Raw genomic sequence first — 10,797 nt, 5'->3', positions numbered from 1 at the left:
ACGGAGGGAGGCCGGGGCCTGCCCGCGTCCCCGCCCCTGTCCTGCCACCTTCCCTCCGCCCGGCCCTGCGCTGCGCTGCCCGGGTCCTGCGGGCCGCTCGGTCCCAGGCCCAGGCCCGGCAGCGGGGCTGGCATCGCTGGGGGAGCCGATGGCTGGCGGGGGCCCCGCGGGCGGGGGCCGACAGCGCGACCCGCTGGCGCCGGGACACCTGCAAGCACAGGTGAGCGAGTGGGGGCGGAGCGGGCCGGGGGCGCGGGGCGAGAGACGCAGGGAAGCCGAGTAGGAAGACAGCCAGAGGGAGACAGAGCCCTCGGAGGGAGGACTGCTGGGAGGGGCCTGGGAGACAGTGACAGCTTTTCTTCCCGGCTCATAAATCAGGGAAAAGGTAAGGAGAGGGGGCCCAGGCCCACCGGAGCGGGGGCAGCAGCTGCTTAAGAGGCCTCTTCTATTCAAGCCCTACCTACGCAGAGGGTGGGTCCTCTACCCAGGTAGAGGGGGAAGGGATGGAGCCCCATACCTGGCCCCCTGCTCCATAGACGTGTCCACAGAAACTGGGGAAGACCCAATGTACCCTGAGACCAGAGAGACCTTGCTTCTGCTCTGCTCATCTCCAAGGCCAAGGGATCCATAGCCGCTCCTCCCTCACACCGTCTGTGTGGCCAGAAGTGTCCAGGTAAGGGGTGGGCAAACTTGTCAGTAAAGGGCCAGGTGGTAAATATTTTAGATTTCGAAGTCTATACGATCTCTATCGAAACTAGCTGGAAAGCAGTCAGGGACCATCAGTAAACGAGTAAATGTGGCTGTGTCCAAATAAAACTTCCATTATGGGCACTGAAATGTGAATTTTATATACGTTCTCTCTGTAATGAAATCGTATTTTTAATTTCTTTTTCAACTATTTAAACATGTAAAAAGCATTCTTAGCTGGCAGGTTGTACAAACACAGATGACAGGTCCAGGCAGTCTCCTGTCCTCTCTCACATGACCTCCCTGCGGGCTGCGTATGGGGAAAGGGAAGCTGTAACTAGGTGCAAGGGGAATCCCCCCACCTGGGGTATCCGGGAAACTGGGGACTTGTCTATCCAACTCCTCTCAGAACTACAGCCTCGTCTGAGGCCAGTGTGGGAGTTTACACGCCAAATGTGCACACATATGGAGGAAGTATAGTTCCAGGGGCTTTCTAACCAGCAGGTGGGGGCATTCCCCACCCCCACCAAGTCAGAGATGAGGCAGCCAGGCTCTCCCAACAAGTGACCAAGCCCTTGACCCTCCATCCTCCTCACTCCCCACCTCCATCACCGTGGTCTCAGGTCTAGTGACACCCACTGATCGAAGCTGGCCCTTCCATTCATTTTCTCTTTGCAGACTCAGGGGACCCCTTTCTCCTGGACCTTGGAACTATGAACCTTTGGAGGTGACCTAAGAGAGAAGGGATGCAACCTTTTGGTCCTCCAGCTGAGCGTCCCCTCCGAGGACTTGTGGAGTCCCGCATTGAGACTTATGGGGGCCAGCATCGGGCTTCGGCCCAGAGTACTGGCAGCAATCTCTATGCCCGAAGAGGCCTCGTGCTGGTGAGTCCAGGCCGTGCCCCAAAGGTGACCTGGGTGGGGCAGATGGGAGGATGCCCCGGCTTTCAGGTCTCTGCCTTTTACCGGTTCGTGGGCCGTTCTATTCCTATCCCTCACCCTACCTTCTCTCCTGGGTTGGGAGAGGTTGCGGAAGACAGTGCTGGGCCAGGCTCCCAGGACTCTGCACCCATCCCAGACAGATGGGGCACTCGAGGCAGAGAGCCAGGGGTGCCAGGCCCTCAGAGGAGGTGCTGTTAGACAGGTCCGAGTCAGGGAGCTGGGGAACTTCGCCAAGCCCTGGGGATGGCACCTCCCAGACTCCCACCTCTCCTGGGAGGAGCCTGTGGGCTCTGAGTCAGGGCTGGAGGAAGAGCAAAGGTTCAGAGTGCCCCTACTCTGAAAGTGAGGAGGGGTGTGGGGGCTCCCTAGCTCCACCCTGGCCCCACCCTCCTGGCCTGCCTCCAGTGCTGACCAAGGAAAGGGGTGTGGCGGCCAGCGGTCTTTCCCTCGGCCTCCGGCCTCCACGGTTCCCTCCACCTTGAGAGCAGTTCTGCTTCCCGTTGGGGGTATCCCCAGCCTTACTGGAGGAAGATGTGTCCCTGGGAAATAGGGAGGACAGCTGGGGGTTCTCCCAGGCTGAGGGCGGAAAGGCAGAATAGGAAGTCTGTGGAGTAAATCCAACCACAGGCCGATCAAGGAATGTGACCAGGCCTGTCCAAGAGGAGACTTGTGGCCACGGCCTCAGCCTCTCACATGGAAGGGCAGCTGCCCCCACTGGATGGGACGCAGGCTGCATGCCCCTGGGGAGGAGCCACACATGTGTGTGCCCTCATCCCCACGTGTCAGGGAGGCTGTTCCCACACCAGAGAAGCTGTGAGGGACCCAGATGTAGTGTGCACCATGCATTGTGCATGCAAGCCTAAGGTGCAGGAAGCGCACACGTGAGTGGGCAGACACGGGGAGGACACACACCAGAGCCCAGGCGTGTGCACACCTGTGTGCTGCTCTGCAGGAGGCCCTGCTTCTGCCCTGGGCTCACTGGAGGAGCCAGCTTGGCATGTCCCTGCCCAACCCACTTAGCCTCCCTGGCAGCAGCCACTGTGACTCAGGGCAGGAGCGGCTCACACCAAACTGGTTTGAGGGGAGAAGTGAGTCAGTTCAGCTTGGACGGCTAAGGGCCTGGCCCTCAGTCCCTCCCTAGGATTTCTGGGGGAAGGGAGACACCCCCTGACCTTTCCCTGCTCTTCCCCCAGGATCCCGGTCGCCTACGCCTCCAGGACTATGTCCCCTTTGCCAAGAGCTCTGGCCAGCCCCGAATCCTGTCTCCCATGAAGTTTCGAGAACCAGAGCCTGAGAAAAGGCTTGGAAGCCCTTTTGGGGCTGGCCCACCTCACTCCCCCAAACTCAAGGTGAGGGGTCCCTCTCTTCCCATTGCCATGCTCACAACCTGAGCTGGGATGTCCTCCAGAGATATTAGAGCCGCAAGCTCAGGCAGCCCCTCCAATAAGCCACTGGTCCTGTCTGGAGTCCTCCCCAGGGATACGTCTCTAAGCTATGCTTCCTCATAAAAATGTCCACATTATGGGCAAATATCAAAATGCTGCCTGAGACCTCTGGTTTCCTAAGTCCTGTTCTGGTCTCCCCCTGAAGGTCCCGCTAAAGGGTTATGTCTCAAGAGACCCCTGGAAGGCACCTTTCTGGTCAGGGAGCCCAGGTCAGACCCCTCTGTCCAGGTACCTTTCTGCAGACCAAAGTGCCTCTCCATTCATGTTCCAGGGCACCCTTGCCCCTGTAATCCCAGCAGGGGTCGATCCCTGTCCCCTGGGCTTCCATACACACACACCACACACACACACACACACACACACACACACACACACACACACACACAGCCCTCCCTGGGCTATTGGGCTACGTGCCTGGGCTGTGGCCACAAATAATCCCTTTCTCAATTCCAGCAGGAAGTCACCAAGGCCCATGAGCTGGAGATGAGGCTGTATACGTTCAGCATGTTTGGGATGCCCCGCCTGCCTCCTGAGGACCGGCGGCACTGGGAGATAGGAAAGGGCAGCGACAGCGATCTGACCATTGAGAAGTCCTGGAAGGAGCTGGTGCCTGGGCACAAAGTGAGCCTGTAACATAGTGTCTGTCCCCATGGGGTTACAGACGCAAGTATACACATCTCACCTCTGTCTCTTCCCAAGGGAAAGGCCTCGGGTCATGTGGGGAAAGTGTTTGGAGAGATCTTACTCTAGGTCAGTGGTTCCCAACATGGGGCACATGCCCCACAGGGGGACAATTTGATTTTTAAGGGGGGCAATTTGAAAATGAGTTATTAACAGTGAATTTTTTGCATTTCTTATGGCTCTAGGGGCCTCATCTACAGTATATAAATATATAGTGAGCCCAGCCAACATTGCTCCGTGGTTGAGCATCAACCTATGAACCAGGAGGTCATGGTTTGATTCCCAGTCAGAGCACATGCCCAGGCTGTGGGCTTTTCATATCACTTCATATTATTATTATTTTTTAACTATTTATTGGTGATTTCTTCCTCCATACTTCAACTGTCCTTTCGTTCTTTCATTTTTGTCTTTCATGGATGCCATGTCCTTTGTAAGCCTGTTTAGACCAAGTTAATGGCCTTTTAGGCTTCCTCCATGTGAATAGAAATTCACTTTTTGAATAAAAGAATTATATGTCATGAGGGGGTGGTAATCAGGATTTTAGAGATGGTTAGGTGGGGCATGGCCAAAAAGAGGTTGGGAATCACTGCTCTAGGTTCAAATCCAAACTCTGTCATTTACTAGTGAGACCTTGGTCATGACAGCAAACCTCACTGAGCCTCAGTCATCTCACCTGTAAAATGGGGATGACACCTATACTCTGGAGGTTTGGTTTAAAGATTAAAAAGTCATCTATAAGCCCTAACTGACGGAATCACTGGTTAGAACATAGACCCATGCACTGAAGGGTCTTGTGTTCAATTCCCAGTCAAGGGCATGTACCTGGTTTGCAGCTTCAATTCCTAGCTCCAGTCTGTGTGCAAGAGGCAACCAATATCTATCACATTGGTGTTTCTAGCTCTCTCCCGCTCCCTCCTTCCTTCCATTCCACTCTCTAAAAACCAGTGGGGAAAAATATACTCAGATGAAGATTAACAACAACAACAACAAAAAAGTCATCTATGAAGTAGATCCAGTAGCACAACAAATGGTAGCTGTTGTTCTGTTCTTTTCACTGTTCCCCAACTGAACCAGCCCCACTCCCATCCCAGGAGATGAGCCGGGAGCTTTGCCACCAACAGGAAGCACTTTGGGAGCTACTGACCACAGAACTGACCTACATTCGAATGCTCAAGATCATGACCGATGTGAGCCTCCCTCGGTCCCAGCCCTGGCCCCTTCCTCAGCCATATACCCATCTCCCTTACATTTTCTCTGATCCTCCCAGACCAGAGGAGCAGGGTTGCTGGGGGAAGGAGGGGCAGGATACCAAAGATCCCCCTGATTTGAGACCTTCCCAGGATCTTGGGAGAGAGGTTGGCAGTACTGAAGTTGGGGGTGGGGAGGCATTAAAGGGCTAGGCTGGGGTCCTGAGAGGAAGAGGCTGGGTGCTGAAACCCTCATCTCTCCCTTCATCTAGCTCCTAGCCGCTGGTTTGCTGAACTTGCAGCGAGTAGGGCTGCTGATAGAAGTAAGTGGGAGTTCAGGAGGGGAGTCTGGTACATCCCAACCTCTGAGCCCGAGAAGCGGGGGGGAGGGTTGGAGGGGTCACAGAAATCCCTCTAGGCTGCCCAGTCGGAATTTGCACTGTCCCATTTTCTAGGACACCTGCCCTTCCTAATCCCCTTTTTGGTCTAGACCCCAGTAGGCCACAGGTCCCATCCCACTCCTCACCATCCAAGCTTAGCAGTTCTTGCTTGTCCATGGCCAAAGTTGCCTGCAGTGACCTGCCAAGTTATGCTGCTAAATTCTGCTCCCTCCTCCAGGTGTCAGCTGAGACCCTCTTCGGAAATGTCCCTAGCCTGATTCGAGCCCACCGGAGCTTTTGGGAAGAGGTGCTGGGGCCTACCCTGGGGAAGACTCGAGCCTCTGGCCAGCCTCTGGACCCTGTCAGCCTGCAGGACGGTTTCCTGGCGGTGAGGCATGGAGAAGGATTTGATAAAGTGGGACAGGGGGAGCCCAGGGGTCCTGTCTGCAGGGCATGTCTACACAACTGGAATCCTTCCATGACTTGAGGGCGTCCCAGGGCACAGCCCCTTCCCCAAAATATCACTTCACCCCCTGCCCTTCACTTGACAAGTATGACCTCTGTCCCAGAGGTTCTTTGGGCTTCTGAAGACCCTTACATATGACGTGAAATTGCAGCTGTCTCAGGAAAGAGTTCCACCTAAGCTCTTATCAACTATAGTGGGGCCTTGACTTACCAGTGTCCCGACTAACGAGTTTTTTGAGATACCAGCTGTCTCTCACTGATTTTTTTGCATTGAGTTGATAGAGTAATTTGAGTTAACGAGCTCCATAACGAGCTTGGTCTCGGAATGAATTAAACTCTTAAGTCAAAGCCCCACTGTATAACATCTTACTTCTTAGACAGAGATCCACTGACAAACAGCTGGAAGCAAGAATGGGACCTGGGTGAGGGGTGTAAAAGGCCACCAGGGTACCTGGAGCATGAAGTATGACAAGAGAAAGAAAGAGAGGCCAGGATCAGACTTTCCAAGTTTTCTCCAACCAGGAAGATGTGGGCCTTGCAGAGTTGGAAAGGGGTAGTGAGTTGGGGAGACAATCTCCTGGGAGCCTTAGGTGGCCCCCTTCCACAGGACAGGGCTTCTGGGCCAGCCTCAGATCACCACCCCGCTGTCGGGTGAAATGGGATCTGCATGTCCTGAAAACGTTTCGGCTGAATTATTGATGGCAGGAGTGAATTCAGAGCAGCAGGGTAGGCAGGGGCTGTGGACAGAAGCTCAGAGAGCAGCAGTAGGTCGGCCTCTCAGGTCCTCAACTCCTCCTTGGAATCTAGAGAGAAGGACTGGCAGTCATGGGAGGTAGGGATTTGCAGGAGCTGGACTAAGGGTCCATGAGAGGCTGTCTCCACCCCCACCCTACCCTGTACACCCTGATCCCCATGCTCTGCAGCCAAAGCCTGTATCTCATGACCTTCTTTCCCTGCCTGCTCACCTCCCACCCCCCATCCCTCTAGATCAGCCAGCGTTTCCAGCCCTATGTCCAGTACTGCCTGAGAGTGAAGCAGACCATGGCTTACGCCCGGGAGCAGCAAGACAATAACCCTCTCTTCCGTACCTTCGTGCAGGTGGGAGAGGGGGTGGCAGGAAGGGAGATGGGTGGACCCTAGACAACTGGATTCCCCTCTGCCCCCCACCCCCGATCTCCAGCTGGGCCCAAGGCTGAGTCCATCAATTAGGGTGGGGCAGACTGCTGACCCCCTGCCCACCTTCCCTGGCAGTGGTGTGAGAAGCACAAGCGCTCGGGGAGGCAGATGCTGGGTGACTTACTCATCAAGCCCCACCAGCGCATCACCAAGTACCCACTGCTGCTACAGGCCGTGCTCAAGAGGACCCCTGAGGCACAAGCCCGCCAGGCCTTGAACGACATGGTAAGTGGCCTGGCAGGGCCAGTACCCTGGGAGTTGGAGGGTGGTGTGTGGGAGTTGCCCTCCAGGAACTCTTGAGGGTCTCTTTTCTTGAATGAATGTGACAGTATGGCACTGACCGGCCAGCCTGTAAGGAGGTTGTGGTTGCCGCTGGTTGGGTGGGATGTACAGGGTGTGGAGCTGAGCTGCTCCTCCTGCCACACCCCACCTTCACCTAGATCACAGCTGTGGAGTCGTTCCTGCAACACATCAATAAGCAGGTCCGCCAGGGCGAAGATCAGGAGAATTTGGTGGCGGCAGCCCAGCGCATTGGGCCCTATGAGGTGCTGGAGCCGTCCAGTGAGGAGATGGAGAAGGTGAGAGAGGGAAGGGGGCTCAGAGAAAGCAAGGTCCCCAGGAAAGTGGATGCAGCGGAGGCCTGGAGGGGGAGGGGTGGAGGTGCCACAGAGGGGTGTGCCCATCATTCCTTCCTGGTGGTGAGGGTCCCAGGGGCAGAGTTCAAAAGAGTAGAAAAAAGGCCCTGAAATGCTTCCTCTCCCTCCAAGCGGAGGATGGAGGACAGATGGAAAGAGCCAGTGCTGGTGACAGAACAAAGAACCGTCTTGGCCAGGAGGTACACAGGAGTCCTACCCAGTCCCCTAACCCTCTCCTCTGTGTCCTTCAGAACCTGCGTCCTTTCTCCAACCTGGACTTGATGTCTCCCATGCTGGGGGTTGCTCCGGAGCACACCAGGCAGCTGCTGCTGGAGGGACCTGCGAGAGTGAAGGAGGGGCGAGAAGGGAAGGTGAGGGAGCATGGGTAGGAGCAGAGATGATGTGAGATGGACTGAAGAGAAGGGAGAGATGATGGGAGGTAGGATAAGAGTCATATAAGATGAAAATGGGAGAGAGGGGTGTGTGTGTGTGTGCGTGCGTGTGTGTGTGTGTGTCTGTCTCTGTGTGTGTCTATGTGTGTGACTGGGTCACTTCTGTGTGTGTATGGGGAAGAGGACATGGTTCTGGCTACAGCTCTGATTGTACAACCCTGAGTCAGCCACTTTCCCTGCCTGTAAAGTGAGAGAAGGGACCAAGCTGACACCCCCTCCAGCCCTAGCATTTCACAATGTGCACTTGTCCCTATGTATGTGCACACCCACATGTGCACACCCATGCATGAGCCCCCACGTGTGCACACTCATGCATGAGTCCAGTCCCTGCCCCGCCCTTCCCCCTGCTCCAGCTGACATGGCCTCTTTCTCCTACACGCACCCCCAGCTGGACGTGTACCTGTTCCTCTTCTCTGATGTGCTCCTGGTGACCAAGCCTCAACGCAGGGCGGACAAAGCCAAGGTTATCCGCCCCCCCTTCATGCTGGAGAAGCTTGTGTGTCGACCACTCCGGGACCCTAGTATGTCTCCCCTGTGGGGACTTTGTCCCTCCCCTTTCCTCTTGGAAGAGGGAAAGATTTTTTTGAAAGAGGTGTCAGAATGGGCTTCCAAAACAATCCAGTCCTTGAAGCAAACCTTTTCCCCGACTCAGACAGCTTTCTGGTGATCCACCTCACTGACTTCCAGTGCGTCTCCAGTGCCCTCATCGTTCACTGCCCCAGTGCTGCAGACCGTGCCCAGTGGCTGGAGAAGACCCAGCAGGCCCAGGTATGTGAGAGCCAGGTGTGGACGGGGTGGCTGGGGGCCCTGGAGCTCCGAACCTGGAGCATAGAGGGGAGGAGAAAGAGAGGCTGGAGTTGATGCAGACTCCGACTGTCCTCAGGAGGGAGACACAGCCTTGACTATCCCTGACCATCATAAGAGGAGAGAAGAGCCCCTTGAGCCACCTGCTCTGCCTGTCCCCGGGAGAGTCCAAGATGGCATCCCCTAGAAGTTTCTACGCCTTGAAACAATTTACTTCTGAACTTCAGTCTTGTCAACAGACATCAATGGGGCCCTTATTGGCTGCAGGCACCAGCTCAGCACTAGGCAATCAGAAAGGAGTAAAACAATGTTCCTGCCCTCAAGGAATGTGCATGGCAGCCTAGCTAGACCAGTTAGTGTACGACTACAGAAACATGCATACGTAATGGAACTCAGCCCAAAAGGGAATAATTCGTTCTGCCTGGAGGGTTGGTTAGGAAGGGGACAGGCGAGGGGGAGGGTGCGCTGAGAAGCCTTCACTGAGGAGCCCTTATCTGGCTCCGTTTGGGGGAATATCTAGGAATATCTAGGAGTGTTTCAGGGAAACAGGGTGGGAAGGAAAGGTATTTCAAATGGAGACACGGAATGTGCAAAGGTCGGAGATATGAAACAGCTGTGTGGTGTGTTGAGCGACGCATCAGTCTGGGAGTTCATATCACCAGGACATAAAACACAGGCAGGTACAGCGGCAGAGAGGCTGGGAGGCAGGCCCCGCCAGCTTGTCCATCTCCCATGTCACGTAAGGAACTTGAACTTTGTCCTTCAGATGACAGGGAACCAGTGAAGGTGCTGAAAGTGACGTGGGCAGATGTAGGTAATTAGAGCTAGAGGAGTTCAGAAGGCAGAGCCAAATGGAGCTGTACTGGCACCACAAACGGAGCGACTTACCGTAGCAGAAACATGTTCTTTCCCAGTTCTGGAGGCCAGAAGTTGGAAACCAAGGGGCCACACTTTCTCTCCAAGGTTCTAGGGGACAACCCTTCCTTGCTTCTCCCAGCTTCCAGCTGTTCCTTGGCTTCTCTATTCTCTGCCTCTGTCCAAATTTCCCTCTCCTGTCTCTCATGAAGACACCAGCCATTACATTTAGAGCCCACCCTAAATCCAGGATGGTCCTTAACTTAGGATCTTTGCACCCTCTTTCTGAATAAGGTCACATTCCCAGGACCTAGACAAATCTTCCTGGGCTACTGTTCAACCCACTGCAGGAGCAGAATGACCAAAGTAGGGTGAGGAGTGGAGCTGGACTTAAAGGACAGGGAAGATCATGAGCAGAAGAATCAAGGGAGCACTTGGTGGGATTTGTTTGGGGGCCGTGACCTTGTGTGTCTGAGTCTGGAGCAAAAGGGTTTATGTGAGCTGGTGATTGAGAGGCCAGGCTCTACAGGACCCCAAGAGCTACAGAAGAGAGTGGGCTGGGCGAGACTGGAACTGAATTGGGTTGATGAGAGAGAACCACCATAGATTCTTGAGCCAGGCATGCCATGGTGAAATCAATGTGTTTTGTCTTTGTCTTGAATTATAAGGTGACCGTGATAGGTGGGCTGGGGGAGGGGAAGATTGGTGGCAGGAGATTTATTTTGCTGGTTTGGGTGTAAAATACTGAGGTTTATTTAATGCCATGGTCTTTGGGACACGTTGCCAAAAAAAGTGGGGGAGGGGAAGAGAGGAAGAAAGGAGCTAAAGAAGAAGAAACAGGTGAGCCTTAGGGAGACTGGTTAAAAGCCTACACTGAATGAATGAACATCTAGGCTCAAACACCAGTTCTACCTCTCACTAGCTGGGTCATCTTGGGTGAGCTTCCATTTCTTCGCCTGCAAATGGATATACTGTTATTATTTACTTTTTGTGCACTCGGGGTGGGGGTAGGGCGTCCCTCAGCCTGGCCTGTGCCCTCTCGCAGTCTGGGACCCCTCGGGGGATGACCACCTGCTGGCTTAGCCCCAT

The 10,797-nt window shown here is 54.8% G+C and overlaps 1 protein-coding gene across 6 annotated transcripts in view; it reads left to right on the top strand.

Annotated features, from left to right (window-relative positions):
• Positions 1–47: 47 nt before the first annotated feature.
• PLEKHG6 (pleckstrin homology and RhoGEF domain containing G6) overlaps positions 48–10,797 on the top strand; it is an 18,003-nt gene continuing 7,253 nt past the window's right edge. Inside the window, exons 1-14 of one of the 6 annotated variants that reach the window (XM_015559969.1) lie at positions 48–220; positions 537–673; positions 1,366–1,571; positions 2,822–2,977; positions 3,530–3,694; positions 4,846–4,941; positions 5,214–5,264; positions 5,560–5,709; positions 6,774–6,884; positions 7,038–7,187; positions 7,403–7,540; positions 7,849–7,968; positions 8,438–8,570; positions 8,702–8,817. In XM_015559969.1, the coding sequence (XP_015415455.1) occupies positions 1,434–1,571; positions 2,822–2,977; positions 3,530–3,694; positions 4,846–4,941; positions 5,214–5,264; positions 5,560–5,709; positions 6,774–6,884; positions 7,038–7,187; positions 7,403–7,540; positions 7,849–7,968; positions 8,438–8,570; positions 8,702–8,817 (1,524 nt within the window). In that variant the 5' untranslated portion in view covers positions 48–220; positions 537–673; positions 1,366–1,433. Of the gene's footprint in view, positions 221–290; positions 386–536; positions 674–1,365; positions 1,572–2,821; positions 2,978–3,529; positions 3,695–4,828; positions 4,942–5,213; positions 5,265–5,559; positions 5,710–6,773; positions 6,885–7,037; positions 7,188–7,402; positions 7,541–7,848; positions 7,969–8,437; positions 8,571–8,701; positions 8,818–10,797 lie in introns of those variants that run through there. The other 5 variants (XM_015559970.1, XM_006757603.2, XM_015559973.1 and 2 more) reach the window with 5 other exon arrangements.

The sequence above is a fragment of the Myotis davidii genome, unplaced genomic scaffold, assembly GCF_000327345.1.
Source record: "Myotis davidii unplaced genomic scaffold, ASM32734v1 scaffold13, whole genome shotgun sequence".
In the NCBI taxonomy this organism is placed as follows: Eukaryota; Metazoa; Chordata; class Mammalia; order Chiroptera; family Vespertilionidae; genus Myotis; species Myotis davidii.
This window is presented reverse-complemented; position numbering and strand designations above follow the sequence as displayed.